General features: G+C 37.8%; 1 protein-coding gene across 4 annotated transcripts; it reads right to left on the bottom strand.

The window, feature by feature from the left end:
- Positions 1 to 27,920, bottom strand: LOC145449711 (uncharacterized). Of its 4 annotated transcripts, none has more exons than XM_080328125.1 (21): positions 27,433 to 27,920; positions 25,387 to 25,475; positions 25,141 to 25,325; positions 21,958 to 22,455; positions 20,117 to 20,392; positions 19,363 to 19,455; positions 18,319 to 18,609; positions 17,783 to 17,968; positions 16,263 to 16,568; positions 15,588 to 15,695; positions 14,658 to 14,966; positions 13,605 to 13,688; positions 11,977 to 12,288; positions 10,166 to 10,331; positions 7,678 to 7,730; positions 5,076 to 5,194; positions 4,580 to 4,658; positions 3,878 to 4,083; positions 2,640 to 2,841; positions 1,709 to 1,815; positions 1 to 1,181 (listed from the first exon to the last, which is right to left on the bottom strand). In XM_080328125.1, the coding sequence occupies exons 1-21, from the start codon at positions 27,834 to 27,836 to the stop codon at positions 992 to 994; spliced, it is 4,263 nt and encodes a 1,420-aa protein (XP_080184251.1). In that variant the 5' UTR covers positions 27,837 to 27,920; the 3' UTR covers positions 1 to 991. The 4 variants fall into 4 exon arrangements, with proteins under 4 accessions (XP_080184251.1, XP_080184249.1, XP_080184252.1 ...); XM_080328123.1 differs by having other exon boundaries at positions 21,958 to 22,572; positions 27,433 to 27,917; XM_080328126.1 differs by lacking the exon at positions 27,433 to 27,920 and adding an exon at positions 26,647 to 27,414 and having other exon boundaries at positions 21,958 to 22,572.
- Positions 27,921 to 27,976: the final 56 nt, after the last annotated feature.

Genomic DNA, 27,976 nt, shown 5'->3' with positions numbered 1-27,976 from the left:
TACGATGAACGCAACAAAGTACATTTTATTAGCAAATATTTGGAAATTCAAGGCAGGCACTTGTCTCTATACTTCAAAACCGAACGCTCGACCATCGCTAGAGAAAGTCTTGAACTACGGTAGGTATCGAGATGTTTGAACCCAAAAGGGTAACTCAACACATCGCTTGTGGGTCAGCCAGAAACTTTTGCGCAATGCAGTATGGATGAATTGAGGACGCGAAAAGAAATTGCAAAGGGCAGATCCCGATTGGGGCTGGGCAATCAAATGCTAAGTCTAACGATTAGAGTTGAATAGTGAGACAATATATTTTCGAATAGTGAAATAATAGTCTTCTTGCTACTAAAAGTGAATTCATCAACAAGAACTATAGTTTCGATGTAATTTTCCAAATACCAAATTATATTTAATTTGACGTAGAACAGACCTTCTATTCTATGTGGTCGCATGAAAGGTACTTATTTGAACATTCCACATCATTCATACCGTTATGATGTCGCCATGAGCGATGCTCGAGTACTAAATTTAGAATCACTCGGCTACTCGATCTTGCCCAGCCCCAATCCCGATACCAGAATGAGTGCATTTACTTCGGACAAAAATAATACAGGATGGTCGCAGACCGTTGAATGCAAAAAATATAATGAGAATTGTCAGCATGGAGTAACGCGATAAAATACTCGGCGACATATTCGCAAATATTCTCATTCACTGAAAGAGAATTCACGGCTTTTCTCGTATAAGGCACAGAGATGAGCCTGGATTTGACTTGAAAAAAACGTATTGGATGATTTTGGCCAAATATGGATTTACGATCATTTTAAAGCTGGTTTTTGGTTTGTATACGAAATTTCCGATACTTTCCAATTTCACGCGTATTTCCAACTAATTTCAGCAGGGGTTTGAAAATATCATACCCGCTCATCTCTAAGGCAGCGTACGGGGCCCGGCTCGTACCAAACACAGTGATTGCGAGACTACATTCACCGCGTCACTCGGGCTGCTTCGAACACGCGATTAAATCGTCGCATAGTTTCGTGAGTTCTTCGTTCTCTTTACTGCATTCGCGGACTTGGTTTTGTAGCGAGTCGCATTTCAACTCGAGTAATTTCAACTGAGCCTGCGCCCGCGCGACTTCTTGCTGCGCGTTGGCTTTCACGCTTTGAAGTTCTTCGTTAGCTCTGAAAGTTAACAGCGTAGTAAAAAGTGATCAAACAATCAAAACAATCGAACCAGTCACCAAGGAGCAGATTTGGCCAACAAGAATATTTCGAGCTTTTCCAAATTGGATTCAATTAGAATTAGAATGACTAAATTCGTAAAATCTTGGAGATTGAATTTTATCCAGTAAACGTATAAACACAACACAAGTAAATGCATCCATTGCCAGACCATAGCTGTGAGCATTAGGGCTGCTCAGAATAACTCTTTCCTTCAAGTTTTCAAGATAAATTTCCAAATTTTATTGGGCACCCCATGGAATTGTTACGCTGTGTATAATGTTCGGCTCGATTCCAACCAGTGCAAGCAAGGTTATTGTAACAGAAAATTCTGGATTTGAAAAAATAGTATTTACGGTAATAAATAACAAAGAATTTGTCACCGTGAATACTAGTTTTTTCAAATATAACATTTTCTTCCACACGACTACATAGAGTTGATACGAAGCGATGTTTCTAGTTGGGCACACAAAAAACCGTCAACATACTTTCGAATGCTTTCCTCCGATTGCTTTTTCAACGTCATATATTTCTTCTCCGTGTCCTTTGCTTCCTGTAGCATCTCGTTCGTGGACGCTTTCAAGATTTCTTCGTTCTAAACAGAACGTCGCAATGTCAGTGTTGCAACGTTACGGTAATTCATGACAAACGGATTCATCGACACCCCCCCAACTTATACAGCAGCAGTTACATTCATTTGCAGTAAAATATTCATTAGCATCATATCATATTGTTTTGTGTAAAAATCAATGTTTTGATCAGGGTTGTAACCAAGTCACAAGGTTCCAAGTCACAAGGTTCCAAGTCACAAGTCAATCTGACTTCATAGTTTTGACTCGAGTCAATTCGAGTCATTTTAAATTCACCGCCGAGTCAAGTCCGAGTCCAAGCCAGCGAGCAGAGGGTAGAGTCCGAGTCATGGTATTATGACTCGAGTCCGAATCCAAGTCATTGCGTTGACTGCTCAGTTTTCAGTTAAAGTCTTGTTAAATCCAATTTTTATAACTCTGTTTGGTGATATAGAATGGTTTGCATGTATAATATACCAACTTTCCTCACTTTTAGCAGTTTCTGGTCTCATTTTCAAGTACTAGTACCAATAGACGAAATCCCAATAGTGCCGTTACTTTACTATTCTTTGAAATTACAATGAAATGTCGGTCTTGGCCGTCTGAGTCTCATGTCATATGACTTGGTTTGCATCATGCGCAATGACTCGAGTCGAGTCGATACACATATTGACTGGAGTCAAGTCGAGTCATCAATAATCGTGACTCGAGTCATTACAACCCTGGTTTTGATGCTTCCGTTTTTTCAACACCAGTATTCTATAGTAGGCTAATGTATAAGAGATGTATTGTGGGCTTGCGGACTAGCGTATAGGTTCTCCAGTGGAAGACAACATATTTTGCCAACTACCTGTTTGAATTGTGCTAACACCGTTTTTAGCCTGTTGTATCGCCTGCATAGGTCTTCGTGCGATCGTTCCAAAGACGCCATGTCTTCCAACGTCTGCTCGTGTTCCGCAGTCAGCAATTGCTGTTCTCTCGTCATCATGCCGGTCTTCATGCCGCTGTTGGCCATTTCCGCAAATAGCCTGTCGTATTCGCTGACCACTTTTCTGCGCAGATATGGTTTAGAGTTTAAACTCCAGATAGGATCAGTAACAAATATTTTAAGAGACTATTGAAGATACAGAACTAACATACGATTCATTCCATTATAATGGAATTTATTGAAATTTGCAGTGCATACCCTCAGAATAGTCCAATATTTACAAATTTTTTTTTTTTTTTAATCCTAGGTACATTAAAAAAATTAAATTGAAAAAAAAATTCTCTCTTCACTAGGTGGCGCTAAATGCAAAAATCTTTAAAATCCATATTTTTTGCTTTAATGATGGCGGAGAATCAATTAAAATGTCCAATTACCCAATTCTGGGGCCAAGGAATTGAAAAAAATCGACTTTTTCGCTCTAAACTCGAAGGTAAAAAGTGACGGACGAAAAAAATTGGGGGGTCCGGACTTGAAAATCCATGTGGGATTCCGTTCACACAAAAGTAATTATTGAAAAACGTACATTGAAGCAGTATGATCGATGAAAAATCGATTTTCGAATTAATCTCTATTCCACAATGAAATCACAAAAAAAAATTTGTCTTTGCATTGCGTAATTAGTCATACGGTAATAGTAGTAGTGGTGGGCAGCAGTGCAATGATACAGTTGATATAGCTCCCTTCATAGTTATTGATATATAACTAAATATATTTGGCTGAAACTCGTTGGGAGTAATCGTCAGTAACTAGAAGAGAATTGGAAAGAACTTTCTATTACGACAATTATATCACCGGCATGAAATTTTAAATAATCAGGTCAAAGAGAGCGCATAAGCTCGATACAATTTTTAGACGGTACACAAACTTTTGTAACACGATTGCCGATATACAAAAAAAAAATTAAATAGCGCTGTTTCTTCAGGTTGGAATGGAGCCAAATTTGGCGTGCAGCCTTTTTATGTCAACCTAACAATTTTATTGAATAGCCAGTGAAAGTTAGTTCTGAACAAACCAAATGCACACCCAATTAAAGTAATCCATATAAATTAGCAGCAATTCATGGTCTCCTAATCTGAAGGTAGAAATGAAAACCATCTCACGTCATTTGTTCAAACTCTTCCCTCAAAGTATGTTCTTGCCGCAGCGATTCCTGATGTTTCTTCTGCCACGCCAGCTCCGCTTGCTTGACGGCCGCCTCGAAATCGGCCTGCGTGTATTTCAAAGAAGTCGAGTGCTTGGCCTGTCCGTACGAGTCTGTCGGCGAATGCCTTTCCTCCATAACGGCGGGAGCGTTTGAAATATCGCGCTGAAATGTAAACCAAAGACTATAGAAATATTGCGGGGTGGATGATCACTCAAAACTCTAAGAGTTGGGAAACTGCAAAATTTTAAATTTTTACAAATTATATTACAATTAGAATCACTGAATTCGCAAAAAACTCAGAAACCGAATTCGATGCCGAATTACAAAGAAATGCGACAAAATCAAGTTAGGTTCATTCTCATAAGCACGAGACTGGCAACTGTATTTACACCGAGCTTGGCTCATTTGACACGATACAGTTCTCCTGTAGGGTTTTCACACAATATTTTCTGCTTCTCATCTGACCCCTTGGGAAATATAACAAGCTACACTAGCTATAGAGACACAATCGGAAAAAAATTATTATCTATAATTTTCCATTATAAAAAGTTGTCCGAATTGTTGAAAGTTATGAAGACAATCATCGGAGCAAGTGAGAGAAAACATAAACACAAATATCTCTCGATTTCCGTATCAATACAACGCATAACATGTATACCTGGCTGATATTTTCGCGTTTGACAACCTTCTCCGCAACGCAATCACCTTGCGCCTTCTCGTCAATCCCTCGAGATTCTCTGTAATCGATCGTTCAAAAAATCTGGTGTTATCAATATCCCGGCAGATTCATCTCACAACCACGTGCGAAAATACAGGACACAAAATGACCGCAATCAACACTAATATGTGTGGCTTAGTTCTACATGATTTGAATTAATTGTATGTTGCGATATGACTGATGAAGGTTTCAAGGCTTTCACAGTGGGCAAAAGCATGAAACTATAATTCTCGTTGGTAATATAACTTCTTTGTGGAGAGAGGCGCATAATTTCAGTACCGCTACCAATTTCTAACTGCCACCCATGTAAAACCATCCCCAGGCCCCACACCATCAACACTTTCATGACCGCTGGTAAAGTCTTAGCTTGAAAGACTACAGGTGTGCGTGCGTTAACTCAATATTTACGTACCAAAATGCACAAAAATGTACCAACCTAAAGGCAATCGCGTCTTTTCTCAACTGATTCTGAATCTGAGTCTGCGGCGAAGATGACACCAGAGGATCGAACTTGACGTACAGCGATTGCTTACGTAGTTTAGATTCGTTGAAGCTCTAAACAGAACACAATTCCAGGCCCCATATATAGATAGATATATTGCATCAAGACGATTGGCAAACAAAAGGGAATGTTTGTTCCTGGAGCGCAAGGATCATAGTGGGGTCGCAACACAGATGAGTATGATCAAACTTGTCCAAACTACTGAACTTTCAAAATGTGCAGTTTGAACTAGAACTACTCACTTTTCAAACTAGCAACTGGAACTAGAACTAATGACATTTAAAAATCCTCAACTAACTATTAGGGCTGTTCATAAAAACTTTTCCTTCAGATTTCACTGGCTACTTAATAAAATTGTTAGGTTTGTTACAAAACCGCTGCACACCAACTTTGACTCCATTCCAACCAATAGAAGCCATTTTTTTGCAATAGAAAATTTTGGATTTATCAATAAAAAACAAAAACAAAATTTAAAAATTTTTCTGCCGACGCCATAAAATTGTTAGGCTGTCAGTAGAGATGATGCATACCAAATTTGGCTCAATTCCAACCACTTGAAGCGAAGTTATTGCAGTAGAAAAATTTCTAGTTCCATGATTTTATAATAAATATTCAAAGAGTTAGTCACCGTAAATACTATTTTATTCAAATCCAAATTTTTCTACTGAAATAACTTCGCTTCTAGTGATTGGAATTGTGCCAAATTTGGTGTGCATCATCTCTACTGGCAGCCTAACAATTTTATGGGGTCGGCAGAAACATTTTGAAATTTTATTTTTTTGTTTTTTAATGATTATTCAAAACTTTCTACTGCACGAATCTTGCTTCTACTGGTTGGAATGGAGTCAAAGTTGGTGTGCAGCGTTTTTGTAACCAATCCAACAATTTTATCAAGTAGCCAGTGAAATCTGAAGGAAAAGTTTTTTTTGAACAGCCCTGCTCACTATATTCAGAAGCAACTCATTAATTTTTGTTTCATCTGAATCGGATCGACTTCACACATGTTCAACAAAATTTCTGAAGAATAACACAGGCAGATTTAACGGGGTTTCGAGTTTGAAATGGGAGTGGTTTCAACCCTCAAAATCTACCCCAGCTGGCCACCCACTGTCAGTTACTGATGACTCTGAGCCAGCAATGGCTGCACGAACATCACACAACAGAGCACCTATATCATGATACACGTCAAACGACCACAGTGTTTTCTAATTGTTTGGCAACTAAATTTACTTTAAGAATCTGCAACAAGAACTAGAACTAGAATGAGAATTACTTAAAAAACGAGTAGTTAGTCGACTGTCAATTAACTAAATTGGTAGTTTGCACAAGTCTGACTGAGATATCTTGATACAGAGAAAAGTCACAAATGACCTACAATATAAAAAGCAACACTAATGAATTCTAGCACAATAAATTATTTAATATACATCACGACATAACACACGGAGCATCCTCCAGCATTGTCATCATTGATATGTTTTGTGGATAGGCCTAACATCATAACAAACAGTTGCTATGAGACACTGAGAAGAACATTATAACATTTTGCATTCCTGGATACATATATACAGCAAAAGTAGTGTACAGACAACGGATACATTATAAGCATCTCAAACTAAGTAGCCTACATCATTTATACTTTACACCACAAGTTAACAAACCAATATACCATCGTTTAACCATTCTGATTCTGAAAACCTCACTCTGACTGAAGACCGGAAATTTTAATACAACAATATTGCCGCTAAAATAACATTTCATCTTCAACTATTACCAGCAAGTTGATTTGAGCCAACCTCATTTATTTACCAAGCTAGCATGTATCGGAACTGTGGCAAATCCAAACTTTAAATCCATCCAAACCAAACGGTCATGTTGTATAGAAGCCTGTTCAATATTTACATAGCATCGCAACTATCCAAGATCCTTCACAACAAAGCCAGGCCACTTGAGCCTACGCTGTGGGTTAGAAATGTTCGTATATCCGACACAATGGCCAGACACCGGTTTGAATTTAAATGGGTGTTACAATTACGGAGAAATTTTATTTCATTTGATTCAAAATAGGTTGAATCTTCTTAAAAAGATTATAGTTGGTTACAGCACAGCATGAGTGAAAGTAGTTTCTTTATGGCAGTCTTTAATAAAAGTCGTTAAGATTATTTCAAACATCAGTTCATTGTCAGATCGGCTAACAAGACTGGTCAAGCCTAATCTACAATATGGTTTACGGTCGACTTCATTTAAATGTTCATCAAAGACATTACATCAACTCGAGTGCCATCGAGAAGAAAGTATATAGCTAAAGCCAAGCTGTCAGAAGTAAATAAAGGGGCAGTTAGCATATCGCCCTTACTCTTTCCAAGTAAATGAAGTATAAACCAGTTATCAGTTAATGAAACAAAGCTATTAACAAACAACAAGGAGGGGTACACAGATATCAGACTGACATTTTAATGTACGGCTCCTACAAACCAAACTAGAAACTACACAAACCAAAAAATATGTTTTTGAATTCAAAAGGCAAAACTCTTACCTGAGTATCGGCGAGCTTGTCCAAGTAATCTAGTGACGCCGAGTCTTGAAAAACTGCAACATAATGTCAGGCTAGTGTTTCAGCGACAATTTCACACAAGAGACATCTTAAATTCAGTCTGTACTAACGCAGTTACAAAATCTCGTTATTGATGCATTGCGGCAAATGTAATATCAGAGTGACCACTGCCTTATTATTGAAGAGATAATAATTGAATGGATCCATTGAAAAAAAAACCTGATTATTTTCAGCTGAAACTAGTCAAGAACTAGTAGAGAATTCAAAACATCATATACGATTGTCGATACACAACGTTGTTTCCAATTCTCTACTAGTTGGTGACGATTACCCCTGACGAGTGTCAGCCAAAAATATCCGATACAATACCCAATTGTATATTGAAGATCTGCAACTCCAACAAGCTAATCAAATAATTGCCTGTACTCCTGATCAAAAACTAAATAAATAAATCTGATCCATCCAAACCTATGTGTGTTATATCCTACTTCTCTAGCCAGTACCTTGAACATATTACATTCAGTTGGCTTCATTTAAAATTAGTGACTAGATCTTCAATTGAGTACAAAAGCCGACAGTTTGAATCGTGACCAACACAATAGCCAGTTCAAACAACAGACGACCATTCATACATTGGTTTGATAAGGTGGGACACTCTGGTCTTTAATTTCATTCATAGACAAGGGACAAAGGAAAGTAACCGGGCTGACTATCAACAAGAAATATTAATATCCTGCACCATACCACCTCAAGATGGATCGAATTAATGACACAAGGTCACAGTGATTATGAAAAACGGATCGTTTACGTTTGCAAGCAAAAAAATGTGGCTTGAATGAAGAACGGTTCACCAAAAATCACGCCCGTCTTGAAATATTCAAGATTTGGAACTACATTTAACAACATATATTGCTTGTCTCAGAGAAAATGTACAAATTGCAACCTGTACTATCGATGTTTGAGTTCCATCTATAACATAACCAAGTAGTCTACTCAAAGCGAAATGCTGTAAATCTAATTCTAATCTAATTTGTGAAATGTTTCTATGATCAAATTTTAATTGTAATCGCATTTCTAGTTTTTCTGAAAATGCTACGGTAGAACTGTATATTGCGAAACAAGCCAAGTTTGCTGTGCACACATTTGCCCTCCTCATCCTTATGAGAGTCAGCTTCCGAGTTTTCGTAAACTCAGTAATTCTAATTTTAATATAATTAGGAAAAACTGTCTATCTCTAATTCTAATTCTAGTCTAATTTGAAAGAAAAACTGTAACTATAACTCTGATTCTAATCCAATTTGAAATAAAGTGTATCTCAAATTCTAATTCTAGTCTAATTTGGAAACAAAATTATGTAATTCTAACTATGATTCCAATCCAATTTGGAAAAATGTATATCTCAAATTCTCATCTAATCTGGAAAGAAAACTAGGTCATCCTAACTCTGATTCTAATCCAATTTGGAAAAATGTGTATCTCAAATTCTAATTCTAGTCTTAATTTGGAAACAAAACCATGTAATTCTAACAATGATTCTGATCCAATTTGGAAAAACTGAAAATTTGCTAGCTATCCAACTCTTACAATCATTGTGTACAACGCTACGCGACCTGATATATTTTTCTGTGCTGGCATAGTAAATTGGAAATAACAGATACCACCAACTGACTGAACACTAAATTCAAGTGTCTCTCCGGCTTTCGCTTCAACTAGACTACTACATCAGTAGCCTATAACAAAATCAATAAATATTGAGGACAACACATGTTCAAGAGAGAATGATTCTCAATCCAAGCCGCACCTGTCTTATTGCTAATTGGCTTCATCAATTAATATTGATTTTTGGATCTCCAAGGAATGTTAAAATCCAAATAACCAATAGCGCGGTTCATTAAGTGCCAGTTGTGGTTATGGGAAGTCAGCAGAGCAACAACTGCAACACAGCACAAAGTTTCTGTTGGTAGTTTTTGTCGTGAAGATTGTGCATTATGGCCTGCGAAGTCGATGCTCCAATCTGCCTTCTAGGCTAAGAATTAACTGGGGAACAGGTAACCAGACTTGTGCAACAAGAACTAGAACTACTCACTTTTCAAAACTGCAACTAGAACTAAAACTAACGACCTTTAAAAATCCGTAACTAACTAACTAACTAACTAACTAGATCCTGAACTGAATTGAAAATGGAGCTAAGAAAGTTTTGTAGTTGTTTATTCTCAGCAACCGAATTTTTTTTCAACGCGTAACTGAAACTAGAATTATTCAAAATACCAGTAGTTAGATGACGGTCAATTACCTAGATCGGCATTATGTACAAGTCTGCAGGTAACCTGTTTTCAAAACCTCTCCATTAGCCAAGATAACGAGACATATTGAAACGCTACTTAGTTAGACAAATAGCATGAAAAACATCTTGAAAATACAAAATGATTCAAAACCAAAGACATACAATACAATCTATCAAAAAACTCACCACTGCTTGCGGGAAAGAATTCTTCGTTTTCATTTATCTTTTCAAATTCGGCTTGGTGAAGCCGAGACAGGTTAGTGGTGGGTCTACCCCGGGACGCAACATTTAGAGGTCGTTTGCTACTGGGTACTCCAGAGTCATGAGCATCTTCCTTGCTCGACACCACAGTCTAAAATGTGAGACTCTGCATCATATGTCATGAATAGGGCGATTTTTTTTTGACTTGTCAAAATTGTAGCGTTAGTAACAGTGGTTCCCAAACTTTATCAGACACGCCCCCCTTTATGATAGTGAAAAATTTCGCCCCCCCCCCCCCTTATCGTCATATCACAAAATGCAACAGAAAACTAGCAATCCCGAAGGCTAGTTTGATGGCATGGAAGGATATTACTGTTGATGAGAGACTGCGCAAATATGAAATTCGGACTATACACAAAACAAAAACTATAAATACAAGGTGAATCACGCTCAAATTTTTTTCCATTTGACCGCAACTTCGCGCCCCCCTTCAGATGCTTTCACGCCCCCCAGTTTGAGAACCACTGCCTTGGAACTTGAAAAAAAACTTCAAAACTTTAAGAACCCCAACGCAGCATGCTAGGAATATTACCTCATTTCTGTTAAATACCTTCCAGAACTTCCCACAAATTCTAGGCATCTCCCAAATGTCCGCCTGATACGCGCCAACTTAACAGCATACGACAACCAAAACCTATCAATCCGAGAGGGCTCAGATTGGTACTGCTTAATAATTCAAAGGATTTTATCGAATAGCAGACGCTTCATTAATAATGCAGTCAGCCATACCCCGCCGTGGGTAGCAATATTGGAGATGATCGATTGTATATTTAATGGTCAATGTGACATATCATTGAACTGGAATGTAGCTGATAGCATCAGCATAGTGTGCAAGAGACATCCTACCTTGAATTTAAAGTACTCAGCGTTGCTACTCAAGTAGGAGTACCACCATAGATTTCAACTTAATGTGGAAGTGTGAATTTCCAATATAAAAAACTACTTGAAGTGGTGGCAGAAAATGAAAAATCTGGAAAGTACTCCAGTACGCAATTTCAAAAAGTAGATTTGACCGAGGAGTTGCATACTTTTATCGGTTAATCTGAGATGATGCATAGTTGCATACTTTTATCGGTTAATCTGAGATGACTGCTTTGAAACCTGCAAGCTGTGCAGGGCCTATCTTTGCGACATCGCAAATCGGTGTAATCTTCGAATGTTTATTCAATCACCTCGATACAGTGGCCATTTTAGTGATGTGTATGACAATTTCACTCAAAAAAATGGTCAGAACTTTTGCTAAAACTAATTTTGGGTCATCAAAAATGCAATGTGTAAATAAGTAAGCAGTTTTGCCTTCAAAATTGTTCAAGTAGTCTAAAACAAAGCTACTTGAGTATATAGTGCCAGTGCCAGTAGATAAAGTCTACTTGAGTACAGGTCAATTCCAATCCATTTAGGTGAAGTTTTGAATTAAAAAAAACTGTGAATTTGTGATCGCAATGTAGTAAAATTTTAACAGTCAATATTTTTGTCTAAATTCAAAATTTTTCACTCTTATAGCCATGGTCCTACTGGTCGAAAATGACCCAAACTCGATGTGCTGCGTGTTTAGGCAACCTAACAATTTTATCAAATGGCCAGTATATTTAAACAAATATATATTTGAACAATTGTAATGAACAAGCATTTCTGCAATTGCTGTAAATCTGTTCACATAAATGCACAGGCCGAATATACTAATGTTATCGGTTTTATTGGTCAAGATCTCGTTGTGACTGTATGATAGGCATTACCTTGGCATCGGTGAATATATCCTGTTCTTCAGGTGACGCTGATGGAGAATTCTTCATGTTCGTTGCAGACTTGAATGGATCGATACTTTCCAAATTATCCAAGTCCAGAGAATATCCACCCTTTGCCTTGGGCTGATCTTCTGTAGGCGAATTCGCTACACCTTCACTAGTTTTGAACGGGTCTGTGCTATCCAAGTTGTCAAGATCGAGGCTGTAAGATCCTTTCGGCACGACAGGCTCAGCTGAAGCTTCCTCTTCCGATTTTAAGCTGGGATTAACAAGCTTTTTTCGAGCCAAGTCTTTCTTCTGAGCCTGAGAGGAAAGAGAGGATATAAGTTGCGTGTAGCATGTAGCTGTAGTAGAGATATTATGTATTCGAAAGATACCACATTACGATGCAGAATCTAGTTCAAACCACAGCTGGACGCTGATACCAATATAAACATATCGATACTGATATAAACATATTGCTGTTTAGAGATGTTTTGCTGGAAGAGTAGGGACAATCAGAGCGCGACTTCGAAATTTTGCAAAATCCATTTTGTCCTGTGATAACTATAACCATAACCACTATTCCAGGACAACAATAGCATGATGTTTTTTTCAAAAAAATACATTTTGTTGCCGTTTATCACTAGCCTACAGTTAATATTTGCACAAACAGATGACGTTTGCACGATAATTGAGCTAAATTACTAAAACTGGGGGGGGGTCCACCCGATCTATTAGACTAATTAGAGCTTAATTAATTTAATTCTAATGTATGAACTGCAATTTGATAGGAGATGAACTTCATCCATGTCCGAGTTTTCGCAATTTTTGTAAACTCAGTAATTCAGATTATAATTTACTTTGGAAAAACTGTGAAGCTGTAATGCTGATTCAAATCTTATTTCAAAAACACTGCGTAGTTATAATTCAGATTCTAGTCTAACTGTGTTGCCATAATTCTTAATTCTCGTCTAATTTGGAAAACCAGAAAGTTTTCTAGTTGTCAGGTCTGTTGCAAACTTGTCCTTCTGAAATGCCGATTGTATCTCGAATATTTCTTATATGTTTGGAATTCCGCAATCCTTAACGTCAGTGCCATCAATTAGGGAAAATTGACAGTGCACAGGGGGGGGGGGACACAAGATCTCACACCAAGATGGTAATGGAGGGATTGTCATATCCTGTATATTGTAATATGATGCCGCCACACCTGTCATCTCTGATCATATTGGTTAGCGATTGTGATGTCACGCTGACTTGAAACTGAATTAATTCAAATTTGCATACCTGACTCCAAATGGCATAATTGGCCTGTCCTAATAGGCTACTAAAGCATAACAAGCAGAAGATGTGTTGCAGGCAGTGTTGCACAACTGGCAAATTTTCAGTTAAGTTCAAATTAGATTAGAATTAGAATTATACGGTGACCACACAGATTTTTCCAAATTAGATTAAATTGGAATTAGAACTACACAGGTTTTTCCAATTTAGACAAGAATTAGAATTACAGTTTTTCCCAAATTAGATTAGAATTAGATTACCTGCAGTTCGCTCTAATTAGTCTGATTCCACAACTATAATTATCTAGTGGTCCAACTCTGTATCTCGTCATCACGATAAAAAATTAACAAACGAACCTTTTTTGGAGCAGGGGATGGCGTCTTCGGTGACGTATCGTTTCCCTTGTCACCACGCGCGACATGATCGTCAGCTGCGCTTTCCTTTGACAAAAAATTGCATTCACAAATAAGAAACAGAAAATTAAAATGTGATCAGTTCATCCCAGAAGTATAACTAGGGCGATTTTTTTTGACATGTCAAAAAAAGTCAAATTTTGTCAAAATTGTAGCGTTAGGTCAAGATTTGCCAAAATTGTTTACAAAGTCAAATTTTTTTGACCTCCGTATTTCGTTTGTATCGTAGATTTTGCACTGTCGGTGAACTTATCATTTTATATTTTCCAGCTTGTAGCCTACTTTATAGGCTTACAATTGCAGACGGCCCATTGTGAATCATAAACGGTCAAATGAAACAAATAGGTTGTTATGGTCAACGTACTGCAATATCCTAACTGGAGAAAGACTGCATGGGCATTGCATGGTTCTTATATCAAGAAGCGCATGATGAAAAATTGTTATTTCTCCATTCTTGGCAAGCTACTCTCAAGTTAGGACAGACACTTTCTAGCCCAGAATGTAGGAAAGTATCTTTCATTGCACTACAACAAATTTTAATTATTTCATGTAACTATTGGAATTCTTCATAGGGCCAGATTTCGTTGAAATACCAGTTTTTCATGTAAAAATTTGTCAGTTCCCAAGTCAAAAACGTTTTTTCAGGCCAGGACAGGCAGTTCCAACCAGAAATGAAGATAAATAGTACAATTTTAACATTATATGGTCGAAGTTCAGTTTTTTTAAGTAAGAAAAGTCAAAGTTTTGATGTTTTAGGTAAAAAAAAATCGCCCTAGTGATAACCGTAAAGTTGTTTAAAAATAAATGCTCGGCAGTTTTATAAACGTGCGTTACGCTAGATATCAGTTTATCGTTGGAGTCTCATAAACCGAAATCTCGCATTATGCATGGTACTCAAACACTCGACATGGATACGAATCTGCTCAGGTACTCATTTTGCCCACCCCTAGATAAGTTTGTATGGCTTGTTTTGAGGGCTAAACACTATAAACTCACAGGAGTCAGCTTTTGAACTGGTGAAGATGGCGGCGAGTTCGGTATCGCTTTCGCCGATTTGAACGGGTCGAGATTATCCAAGTTTTCAAAATCGATGGAATATCCTTGAGGCTTCGCGTCGGTCGGCGAATTCGACAATCCTTTGTTGGACTTGAACGGGTCCAAGGAATCCAAGTTGTCGAAATCCAGATTGTAGGCGCCTTTCGGAACTGGCAAAGCGTCTTCGTTCGGGACTGCTGTGTCTACGGGAGGCGGTTTCTTGGCCGGTTTTTTTATTCCTCTTTTTGCGAGCCCAGATTTCTTTTTCATCTGAGAATATAATAGAAGTTGCAGAAAAACGAAAATTACTTTCAAAGCAGTGATTCTCAACTAAAGCTACACATTGTTTTTTCAAATTACATTAGAATTGGAGCATTCGCAAAAACTTGGAAACCAAATCGAATTCAGAGTTGAAAAGAAATACACAAACATCTGATAAAAAAACTGATATTCAGGTCACAGTTGGACAAGTAGAAAATTCAGCTTTTCCAAATTAGATGAAAATTAGAATTATAGCCATGCATTTTTTTCCAAGTTAGACTAGAATAACAAATATACCTACCGGCAGCCTACACAGTTTTTTCCTAATTTGATTGAAATTTAAATTATAGCTACATACCGTACTTTTTTCAAAATTAGATTAGAATAAGAATCACCTAATTCACGAAAACTTGGACAATGAATGAAGTACAGCTCACATCAAATCAAAGTTATTATTATTCTCATAAAAATGATAGATATCTTGACACCGAGCCTGGCTCGTGTAGCATTTTCAGGCAAGCCATGAATTAGATTAGAATTTTTATGAGAGTAAAAAACACTTGAAAAATTAAATTAGAATCAGATTACCGCACGGGGGGGGGGGGGGGGGGGAATTTTGGGAAAACCCACCTGTTTTGGGGGCGACTTTGCTTTCGGCTGCGTTTCTACTACAGCCACGTCTTCATTTGACGCCTCCGTTTTTTCAACTGACATTGACTTTGCCATCGCTATTGGCTCCTGTACGAATAAGTATAAGATATCCAAAAATGGTCGGCCTTCGGGTTGAGCTTTTCACGGCACCATGACAAAACATAAGTCAGCGAAGTAGGTTTTACTCAAAGTACTCAAGTAGGTTTTACTACTTAATCAAGCCGTTGTTTTTAGACTACTTTTACTTGAACAAATTTTGAACAAAACTACTTACTTTTTTTACAATCTGCATTTTGAATAATTGAAAGTAGTTTGAGAATAAGGTTGCATTCGTGTGTGAGTGAAATTGCCACAATAGCCTTGAGAGATAACGCCTGTATCGTGGTAACAAAACAAGCATTCAAAGGTCCCAGCTACTTTTGGTGTCATTAGCCATTTTGCGTCAGACCTGAAAAGTATGCCTCTGGAAACAACTTGTTCGAGTACTTTTCATAACTTCATTTTTTTACTTGAAGTTTTGAAAAGTCACGAAAATCGCTATTTCCAGTTACTTCTACTTGGCTACGATACGAACGCTTACTACTTTGACAAAAGGTCATGAGTATTTTGTGGAATCAGTGACTTCAGCGTCATCTAGCAACAGCATAGCCTTACCTGAATATCGGTTTTCGTCGGAGAACCCAGCGGCGAATTAGCCATTGCTTTTGCCGGTTTGAACGGGTCGATATTATCGAGGTTATCCCGATCGAAGGTGTATTGAGAACTTTTCTTCTCCGTGGGTGAATTTGCGAGGCCTTTCCCCGATTTGAAAGGGTTCATTGCGTTCAGGTTGTCGAAATCGAGGTTGTACGAAGCCTTCGGAAGAGGCATCTCTTCGAGATCATTCGAGTCGGGTAACAGTTGGTCTTCAGCGACTGGTTTCTTTGCTGTCTTTTTCGCTGATCCAAATTTCTTGGCAGGCTGGACAAAAACACATAGGTTCACTGTGGAATCGCACACTGATTATAGTACCAAGCAGAGGCGGCAAGTATCAAAACACTGGTAATTTCATGGGTGAAATTGTAAATCAACTAGGCAAAATAAGCTCCTATATCACAGCAACTAAACTTATTTTCGAATATTCTACATATTCGTATATAATTTTGCGTTAGTGCTCTGATTCTCAACCTAAAGTTTTGAATTTATCATTGAAAAATAAACGATCAAAAATTTTCAATATTTTTCTGTCAACCCCATAAAATTGTTAGACTGTCAGTAGAGATGATGTACACCAAATTTCGCTCAATTCCAACCACTAGAAGCGAAGATATTGCAGTAGAAATAATTTAGATTTGAATAAAATAGTATTTACGGTGACTAACGCTCTAATTAGTCATTATAAAATCATGGCATTAGAATTTTTTATACTGCAATAACTTCACTTCTAGTGATTGGAATCGAGTCAAATTGGGTATGCATCATCTCTACTGAGACCCTAACAGTTTTATGGTAAATTCAGAACTTTCAATTGCAAGAATCTCGCTTCTCCTGGTTGGAATTGAGCCAAAGTTGGTGTGCAGCGTTTTTTTAACCAACCTAACAATATATCAAATAGCCGGTGAAATCTGAAGGAAATTATTTTTTGAACTGCCCTAATGGACAGCGAACATAATGACTTGTAATCAGGCTCAAGTCAAAACACTACGACTCGGACTCGAACACTATGGCTGACTTGGACTCGGACTTGACTCGATGGTGAATTGAAAATGACTCGACTTGATTCGAGTGGAAACTATAAAAGTGAGATTGACTTGTGACTCGAAACCTTCCGACTTGGTTACGACCCTGATTTTCAAGGGTGTCCGCAAAACCTTTAAATATGCAAAATGGTGGACGACCAAATTTGTATTTCTTTAAATTAGAAGATCACGAGGCAGTTTCGCTTCGAAGCTTCTAAAACTTCAGGACTCTCATTAACAGAACGGACGTTTTATTGCGGTTTGTGGAAAAATGAAGAAGCCTGAGTAGTAATGTTTGCAAAAACCCATTTTCTCCCGTGATATAAATGTTCAGTATTCTGGAATAACTTCAAGGTGAGCTGATACATAGAAATCACTAGGCTGCATTCAAAAATCTGCACATATATTTGCACAAGACAGATGACGGTTGCGTGATAATTACGCCGTCCAAAATACCTCTATTACATCCTCGGCATTTGTAAGCGGCGTTTTCTCGGGCGTTTCAGATTTCAAACGATCCTCCGACTCAAATTGACTCGAGTCTATAGAAGCCCCAGAAATTTTCTCTTCAGCGTGTGAATTCGCGATATTTGTCACAATCGTTGTTCCCGTGTCTGCCTTCATGGAAGACTCGTCGATAACCTGTCATAAACAGAATTTCAAGTGAAAGAGCCTCACTAGGGTTGTTTAAAAACAGCTGTTTTTACAGATTACAGGGATTCACTGATTAACTTGTTAGGCTGGCTAAAAAAACGTTACACCACAAATTTGGCTAAATTCAAAACGGTAGATGACAAGGTACAGGAGTTCAATAATTTGAATTTATTAGAAAAATTTTTTAAAAATAATTTCATATTTTACAATCAACCAGTCTACAAGTTGGCATTGAGCCAAATTTGGTGTGCAACTTTTTTAGGCCAACCTAGCAATTTAAACAGTGAATCCAAGAAATCCAGAAAACAAAAGTTATTTTTAAAAACACTAGAAAATACCTTTTCATCGGTTATATCTGGCTGCGATATATCCGGTTCCTTTAACGCCTGGCCGAGGGGATCTTTCTTTAAAACCTTCGTCGGAGAATTTGAGAGACCTTTCGATGTCTTGAAGGGGTCGAACGAATCCAGCTCGTCAAAATTAATGGAATACGAGCCTTTCGGAACGATAATGTCTTCCTCTCCGTCAGGAGGGGGTTCGGGAAGTGCTACTGGACGCGGTTTCTTTTTTAAAGATTTCGGTTTTACCGCTTTCTTGCGATTTTGTCCCAGCACGGGTTTCTTCGCAAGCTGCAACGACAAACATAGTCAGGAGAAATGTATCGTGCAAAACCAGCCAAGATTGCTGTGCAGCAGCCTGGGTGTTCAAAATTGACTTTTTTTCTCAAATTGTACTGGCTACTTGACAAAATTGTTAGGTTACCTAATTTACGCCTACACACCAAATTTGGTTCGATTCCAGCCAGCAGCCGCATTGCTACACGAGAAGAAAGTTTCTACAGAAAAAATTTTCAAAATTTTCTGTTTACCCTGCCCATGAAAGTGTTAGGTTGTCTATAGAAGCGATGTTCACCAAGTTTGACTCAATTCCAATCAGCGGAAACGGAATTATCACAGTCGGAAAATTTTGGATTTCAATAAAATAGTATTTACGGTGACCAATTCTCAAATTATTTATGATAGTAGTGCCCACCGTAAATACTATTTTATTCGAAACCAAATTTTACGACGGCAATAACTCCGCTTCCACTGGTTGGAAATGGGTCAAATTTGCTGAACATCGTCTTTATAGACAACCTAACACTTTCATGGGGTAAACAGAAAATTTGAAAATTTCTTCTATCAATTTTCATATAATGAACAGAAACTTTTTTCTTGTGTAGCATTGCGGCTACTGGCTGGAATTGAACCAAATTTGGTGTGTAGGCACTGTAGGCTTGAATTAGGTAACCTAACAATTTACCTACAGTGTACAGACATTTGCCATTCTCATGCTCATTATACATAAAGAATAATTCATTAGACAATTTTACTCAATCTCACTTTTTTAGGTAATGGGTCGACGTTTTCCAAGTTTCCCGTCTCCGAGACGATCATTTCGCCAGATGGTTTCGGAGCTGCTTCGACTTCTGTTTTCTACAGAAAAACAATATAATGATATAAAGCAGAAATTAGTAACGAAAAAGTATCCAGCGCAATGGCAATGCTCAACTACGAATACAGCCACCGTAATTTTAATAGGTTAATACCTACGTTAACATATCTGTATAATTAGCTGGAGCTCACTTTGATACCCTGTCACAAAACAGGACCGGGTAAGCTTATGTAGAAATAAAATGTTGAATTTGTTCCAAATTACAGGATATTAATTCGAATGTGTAGTCTGGTGAATAGATTAGAAAACCAATCGAAAATCCGCCCTTTCCACTAAGAATTCATTTATCAACGGCAATTATAGTTTCTATAGCATTTCCCACTGTGGAGGCCTTGAAACGCATATTAGTGGAAATGACTCATCGGTGAAGTCGTGATCGACCCACAGTATTGGCACAAAGTGTAATGAAATAGGTAGTTTGGAAAAATACAAAATTATCTTTAATGCGATGTAGGATTGGCATTATATCTTTGCGGCAGCGGAAAACGTACATATTTGAACTTTCCACGACTTTTATACTATCATGATATCATGAATGATATTTGACTCACCTAGGCAGTCGATTTTGCCGAGGACTACTTATGAAACTCTTAGGATGTCATAAATGTCCAAACATTTCAGAACATTGTCACACATACCAACCTTAATCTGATCATCGGGTGTTTCATTATTGCCCAAGCTCTTCAGCGGAGTCGTACTCTTTACCGGAGATTTGGGTGGCGACGAGGGTAGAGTCTTGTTAGATGAAAATGGGTCAAAACCGATTCCCTTGATCGGGGAATTCGTTAAACCCTTGCTCGTCTTGAAAGGATCAAAATCGTCCAGTTGATTAAAGTCAATCGTGTACAATCCCTTCGTAACATTTAGAACTTCTTCCTTGCATTCAGTTTGTTCGGTTGGTTCCGATGATTGAGTGACCTGAGAATATATCACAACTTCCACATCAGATGTTTGCGATGACAGTTTTTGCATCAGAAAACAATAAGCATGTGGGGCAGTAACTTAAGTAACTATACTTGATTACTCGACACAGGTCAGGGTTGTAATGACTCGAGTCATGACTTGACGCGAGTCACGATTTTCTGATGACACGAATTGACTCGAGTAATTTTCTCAAAACACGTAAATGACTCGACTCGAGTCATTTAGTGTATTGACTCGACTTGGACTCGAGTCATTGCGCATGACTCAAACCAAGTCATTAGACTCGAGACTCAGAAGGCCAAGACAGACATTTCATTGTGATTCCGAAGAATAGTAAAGTAACCACACTATGGGATTTCGTCTAATGGCACTGGTACTTGAAAATACAACCACAAACACCTAAAAGTGAGGAAAATTAGTATTTTTTGATGCGAGCAATTCGATATCACCGAACAGAGTTATACAAAGTGGTTTTAACACGACTTTAACTATAAACTGAGCAGTCAACACAATGACTTGGACACGAGTCATAATACCATGACTCGACTCGACCCTCTGCTCGATGACTTGAACTCGGACTTGATTCGGCGGTGAATTGAAAATGACTCGACTTGACTCGAGTCAAAACTATAAAAGTGAGAGTGACTCGTGACTCGGAGCCTTGCGACTTGGTTACAACCCTTAAGCAGCTCTGGAGTATATTACTTCTTTACACATAGCCTCATGCTTCTATATTTTTTACTGGGAACAATTATATGGATCACGTTTTCTTCAAATTTGACTGGCTATTCAATAAAATTGTTGGGTTTGCTAAAAAAATGTTGCAAGCCAAATTTGGCTCAATTCCAACGTGTAGAAACAGCTATTAGAGTTAGAAATTTTTCAATTTATTAATACATAATAAAAAAATTGTTTTTCAAATTTTACTGGCAACCTCATGAAATTGTTAAGTTGCCTAAAAAATTGAAGCATTGCAAATTTGTCTCAATTCCAAAGGGTGGAAGCGACGTTAATGGTGGCTTTGGTTCTGTAATAACCGGTAATAATCGCAGAATTTCCCATCGTAAATAGCCTGCTATTTTTTCAAAAACCAAATCAACAATTTTATCGAACAGCCAGTAAAATTTGAAGAAAAATGTTATTTTTGAACAACTCTAATAGTAGTGAAGCTGTTGGAGCTAGAAAATTTTGAATTTATTAAAAAAATCAAGTTTTTTTACCAAATTTCTCTAGCTAAGTAGCTATGCCGTGAAATTGTAACAACCAGTAGAAGCGAAGTTATTGAAGCAGGAAATAGTATTTACGGTAGATAGTACTAAAATTAATAATTTGAGAATTTCACAAAATTTTTTACTCCAATATCCTCGCTTCTATGGGTTAGAATGGAGCCAAATTAGTTACACAGTGTATTTTTTTCACCAACCTAACAGAAATTGAAATAGAAGATAAATAAAGTTATTTTTGAACAACAGTAATTCATACGTTGCGAGTCTGGGAGGAATGAATTATTCTAGTGGGAAATACCAAGGCAACCAGAGCAGCTCACATTTACAACCTACCTTTACATCCTCCGATTTTTCAACTAAGCTAGTGCTGTCATGTCCGGCAGTCGCAATAACATTGTTATCAATATGATTGTTTACAAGGGCAGTATTTTCTTCAACGGGCAAGTCTGTTTTGGGCAATTCTGGCAGTGTCTTGGACGGCAGATCTGGCGAATTTTTCAGGCCTTTACCACTCTGAAAAGGGTTGTAATCGCCAAGGCTGTCAAAGTCCAGAGTATAACTCCCCCGAGCAATGGGAATTTCATCGACTGAATTCTCCATTGCGGTTTTACTTTCAAAATGGGCTGAGCGACCTTCAGACGCTCCTTCCAAAGTACTTTTATTGACACAATTCTCAGGATTGGTTTGTTCGGTAGCAGCGTCAATGCTCTTTTCCTCAATAGACTTTGAGATACGATTAGTGTTTTTCACAGATACTATTGATGAGTTGAGCGAGACACTCTCAACAGTGTGATTGGCCGGTGAATTGCAGTAACCGTCGACGCATTCGATCTGAAATGCGGGAGTAGATGGCCGGGCGTCTTCTTCGCGGTTTGATTTAGTGTCCTGAGAGCTCGATGAGGTGGAGGTTTGCGAGCTCGCGAAAGCGGAATCGGGACTCTCTTTGGCCTTAAAAAAACAACAGACTTAATGAAGTGGATTACCAATTCATCATAAAACTAGCGCCGTAAACCTGGGCAACTTTGGACAATTCTCAACAATTTCGCTATATATCTTGTAAATTCTGGAGTGTAGGGGAGGCAAGTTTTGTTTATCAGGGGTTATGAAGCAAAGATTAGAATTAACTAATCCAAAATCTTCGTGGTCATAAATAAGTACCTTATTTTTGTAAATTATCCGTGTCCAAAGTTACCCCTGCATGTGGGGTAACTGTGGAAAATATAGTTTTTTTGTATGTCTTTTCACTCTATTTATTGTTTATGAAACCTCTCAAATGAGGCTTATTTGGTAAGAGTTGATGAGAGCAGTGGCTAAAACTGAAAAAAAAAATAGTATACGTCTGGCCTATTGCATGATTTTCACCTCATCCCACCCCCAATTGTTAGGTTACATATTATGAATAAAATAGTATTTACGGTGACCAATTCTTTATTAATTATTATAGTGCTGCCCACCGTAAATACTATTTTATTCAAATCTAAATTTTTCGACGGCAATAACTCTGCTTCCACTGGTTGGAATTGAGCCAAATTTGATGTTTAGTCTTCAATTAGGTAACCTAACAATTTTATCAAGTAGCCAGTGCGATTTGTGAAAAAAAGTCACTTTTAAAGAGCCCTATTGGACATCCAGCGGCAACCCCTTTCCATCAATAACCATTTAAATCTTTTACTGCTTAGTGTCCAAAGTTACCCCGGGTTACGGGTAATGTCATTCCAAATTTCCCAATCAATTCTTGAGCCTGGCCTGGCCCACACACTAGGTCGTTCGAAATTTTGTCAGGATGTCGCAAAGGCGCCGAATAGTCTCGTCTTGCAAGAAAAGGTCATATTCCTACTAGGTGTTGAAGATACAAATGATGAGGATAATTAACACAGATTCTTATACCACGAGCTGGAATGATTGTCACCCGAGCTCATGTTGAAAGACTTCCCAGCTCGCATTAAGGTTAATGTGATCGAATGAACTCCCGTATTTCAGCAAATAAATCGAGTCTTGGTAAATCGTAACTATGCCACCAGTAATTATACCAAGTTGAAATTTTAGGTTCGCCGAAGTTTGTACATTAGGGCTGTTCAAAAAAAAGAACTTTTCCTTCAGATTTCGCTGGCTGCTTGATAAAATTGTTAGGTTGGTTGAAAAACGCTGCACGCCAACTTAGGCTCAATTCCAACCAGTAGAAGCGAGATTCTTGCAGTAGAAAGTTTTGAATTTATCAATAAAAAATAAACATTTCAAAATTTTTCGGTCGACCCCTTAAAATTGGTATGCTGTCAGTAGATATGATGCACGCCAAATTTGGCTCAATTCCAACCACTAGAAGCGAAGTTATTGCAGTAGAAAAATTTCTAATTCCATGATTTTATAATAAATAAAGAGTTAGTCACCGTTAGGGCTGGGCAAAATCGATTACCTGAGTGATTCGATTCTGAATCACGTAAAATGCTTCGAGTCGAGTCGAGTAATCGAGTATCACTCATTATGACGTCATAGCATAATATTATATGTCAAAGTTCAAATGTACCTTTTAAGCGACAAATGTACCTTTTAAGCGACCACAAAGAATATAATGCCTGTTATCCGTCATATTAAGGATACTTTGTTATTTTTTTGACCATACCGATTTCATTGCACTTGGTGACAATATTTTTGGATGATCATGACTTCGGAAATGTGCTATTTCCAGTAACGTTCGTAGCTTTGTACTTCATGTTTCGCATGCTACGATACAGCCAATCAAGGTTTCAAGGCTTCAACAGTGAAATTAGCATAAACTCGTTGATCTTTGATAAACTCCTCGTTGATAAATCAACTTTCATTGGTGAGGAGCGTATAATTTCAGTACTCGAAAAAATCGTCTTTTACTACTCGACTCGAATCATTAAAATTAATAGTCGATTCAGATTCGAGTACTCGAATCATTGTGCCCAGCCCTAGTCACCGTAAATACTATTCTATTTAAATCTAAATTTTTCTACTGGAATAACTGCGAAGTTTTGCGTGCATCATCTCCACTGACAGCCTAACAATTCTATGGGGTTACCGGAAAAAATTTGAAATTTTTTGTTTTTTGTTTTTTAACGATAACTTCAAAACTTTCTACTGCACGAATCTCGCTTCTACTGGTTGGAATGTAGCCATAGTTGGTGTGCAGCGTTTTTTTTTAACCAACCCAACAATTTTATCAAGTAGTTGGTGAAATCTGAAGGAAAAGATTTTTTTGAAAAGCCTCAAATGAACATCAATTAATAATCCTGTTTTAAGGTTTGAAGTAGGCCCATATTGAAGTTCAGTACCTCCAAGAAGCTCTTTATGATAGAAAGTGCAACTAGAAACAATTGTTACATCATTAAATGCCACCGTCACATGTCACAATACAATTACCATTGACAGGACAGTGGAGCTTATCCAAATATTAAGTAGATCTCCGAATAAAAAAGTTTGTAATTGGGACCATGCCGCATATTTGTGCACTACCGATTGTCCTGTTATAAACTTGCATGCATAACATCTCACCTGTGGGTCTGAAAAAGTTTGTTCCTGCGATGTGGGGGATACCGTTTTATCAAATGCAGTTAGATACAACGTGTCTCCGATCTGGCTTTCAAAATTTATCGGGTCTTCAAAACGTTCATCGCCGCCTATGTCTAAAATAGCGAGATCGTCCCCCAGACCTTTTATGATCTGATCCAACTGAGCGTCTGTTAATTCATGGAAGACGAATTAAATTGACAAGTTGCTCGTTGAAAAAATTGAGGTAACCTGTGTTTTCACGGGGCCCCACTGGTTTTGCTGGTGGAGGCAAGAATTCACCGGAATCATCCGATATGGATTCTTCCAAAGCAGTGTACCTGAAGGCAGACAAATTAGAGTCCACGAGTTGAAAATTCAATCAAGTGCTGATGAGACTTGAATCGAACCATAGAGAATGTCTCGAGTCAATATGCAAATCGCTCAAGTGGAGTCGAGTAATTTTCTATGTTCGAGAATATGACTCGAGTCAAGTCGAGTAATTACAACCCTGAATCCGATATTACATTTTATAAAGACACCCAGACTCAATCAGTCCATGTTAACAGGACATGTAGACTTACTCCACACAAAGAAACTTTGACACAGGGTTCAGAAATGAACTAAAAGTAGACAAGTGATCCAATGTCAAACCCGAACCACAAATATGAGAATCACAAAGGAAATACATACCTTAGCAAAGCGATGTGGAGAAACAAATGTGGTAAAATCACCAAACACACTGTGCACCATGCAAGTTACCTCAAAATATTAATGATATAAAAACCTACACCACCTGAAATGCATTTCATAAAAATTCACCGTCATCTACATGGTTCACCTTTTAGATCACACCGGATTAAAGGCAAGCTTCGATTGAATAATATACTCATATTGAAATTAAACCCAAATATTTTCGGCTGACACTCGTCAGGGGTAATCGTCAGCAACTAGTAGAGAATTGGAAAGAACATTGCAAGCCGAAAATGTTTGGGTTCAGCTTCCATATGAATTGTTTGGGTTCAGCTTCCATATGAATATATTATTCAATTGCATATTGCAGTCCTGTGCCTCCAAGAAGCTCTTAAATGCAAGCTGTAAACTATGGAACTATGTGACGTGTTACAGTGCACATTTCTTTCCAGCAGCTGAATATCTATCATGGCATAGATCAGGTACTACACCCACTATGCATTTCCCGTAACCACCAATACAGTGTTCCAAATACTACATTTGTGTTTGAATACATCAGAACTGTTAGGTGTGCTGCATAGTACATAGTGTTCTAGATGCATTTGTGAATAAATAATAAGCCTGAAAGACTAGCTATACAGTGTTGATCAATTTTATAGCATATTTACACAACTGCACAAATTTGCAGGCTGAAATAGCATACTGCAATCACAGTGTAACAGTGAACAAATCGGAAAATGGTGACAGAAATGAATGGCCCTCCCAGAATAACAAAACACAAAGTGCTGTGTATGTGATTCCAGAGAGGAAAAACTCTACCTTTCTCGGTTTTTCGCAACACGTTGCGATATTTTCTTGAGCATGATTATGAAAATATGTCATCTAAATGCTCAAAGTAATTTATGCTGCAATCATATATGAATTGGATTGGATCAAAACTCAACCACTGTCAATGATGCATTTAAAGTTGGACTATGGAAGTATGGAACATAAGTAGCCTACCGTGAATAGCAAAAATATATCAAATTACAAAAGTTTGACTATCATCTATAAAACTTTGTGATAACATTACAACCGTCGTGCAAGAAACTCTAACTTATACTTTCGATACCATGATCAATGGAATCACGTTCAAATCAGAATGAAGTTATTTTCTTGACTGTTTGTGGTCAAGTTACCAAATATACACAAGCTGCATGCCTACAAAATATTTGCCATCTTTATCTATAAATTCTCTAATGAAATCAAATATCGCAGAAATATTGCCATTGCCCTGGGCAATGTCTCGACAGAAAATATATCAGCTAGGTAATTTCATCAAATCAATAAAATTGATGATGATAAAATAAGCTCAATAGGCTCATCTCTGGTTCTTCAGCAGATGGAATTCATGAATCAATCGAAACAATCAGGTACTCAATTCTGCCCAGACCAAATGATAATATAAACTTAGTTGATTAAACTAAAGACAACACCATGATTGATTGGTTCAATAAAGCGCCCCAATCAGCGAGCTATGAATCTCCAGCTAAGCGGCATGATTGTCACCAGTCAATAGCTTTAATTGCACATGCATACCGCTACAACACAATAATGAATCCATACCCTACTTCATCTTTTTCAGTTGTGTTCTCACATAAGGATGCCACAATGCCGCCCTCTCCAGTAACTGGTTTAGCAGAGCTGGTACCAACCGCACATTCAAGCATCGCTACATTCTCCGAGTGATTAGAAACTCCCTGACTAGTACCGCCATCCAATTTACCTAAAACTGTCCCTTGGGAGAGGTTGTGCGTATCACTCACAACATCAAGGTCAGCCGTGTCTATTGCATCCACAAATTGATTCAATTCTTCGGTTGTATCTCCCGATGCAGTTTCTTGCGGTTCAACCACCCCTTTCGCACTGTCCAAGTCATCCACAGAATCCGCACACGTCCCATCTTCCTCTTCCTCGTCTTGAGTGAAGCTATTTGACAGGTAGGACCAACCAGATTTGATAAAATTCATGATTCAACAACTGACTGGGATTGAACTAAACGGGATGTAGGATACCAAATGGAAATGAAGAACATCTTGAAATTGCTTATCACTTGTCAAAAAAAGTAATTCAAAATTAACGCTTTCCGTCAAAAATCGTCCAAATTGTT

This window comes from Botryllus schlosseri, chromosome 11 (assembly GCF_051294905.1).
Source record: "Botryllus schlosseri isolate E-star chromosome 11, Bs_hap1, whole genome shotgun sequence".
Classification (NCBI taxonomy): Eukaryota; Metazoa; Chordata; class Ascidiacea; order Stolidobranchia; family Styelidae; genus Botryllus; species Botryllus schlosseri.
This window is presented reverse-complemented; position numbering and strand designations above follow the sequence as displayed.

What these genes read in the sequence shown, in the direction of transcription:
- LOC145449711 (XM_080328123.1), bottom strand. Translation starts at nt 27,836, where the DNA reads ATGAATTTTATCAAATCTGGTTGGTCCTACCTGTCAAATAGCTTCACT. An exon ending in TCGACCCATTACCTAAAAAA is followed by an intron (nt 18,610 to 19,362) that starts GTGAGATTGAGT and finishes TTGTCGTTGCAG; the next exon opens with CTTGCGAAGAAACCCGTGCT. An exon ending in ATGCCGAGGATGTAATAGAG is followed by an intron (nt 16,569 to 17,782) that starts GTATTTTGGACG and finishes GTTTTTGTCCAG; the next exon opens with CCTGCCAAGAAATTTGGATC.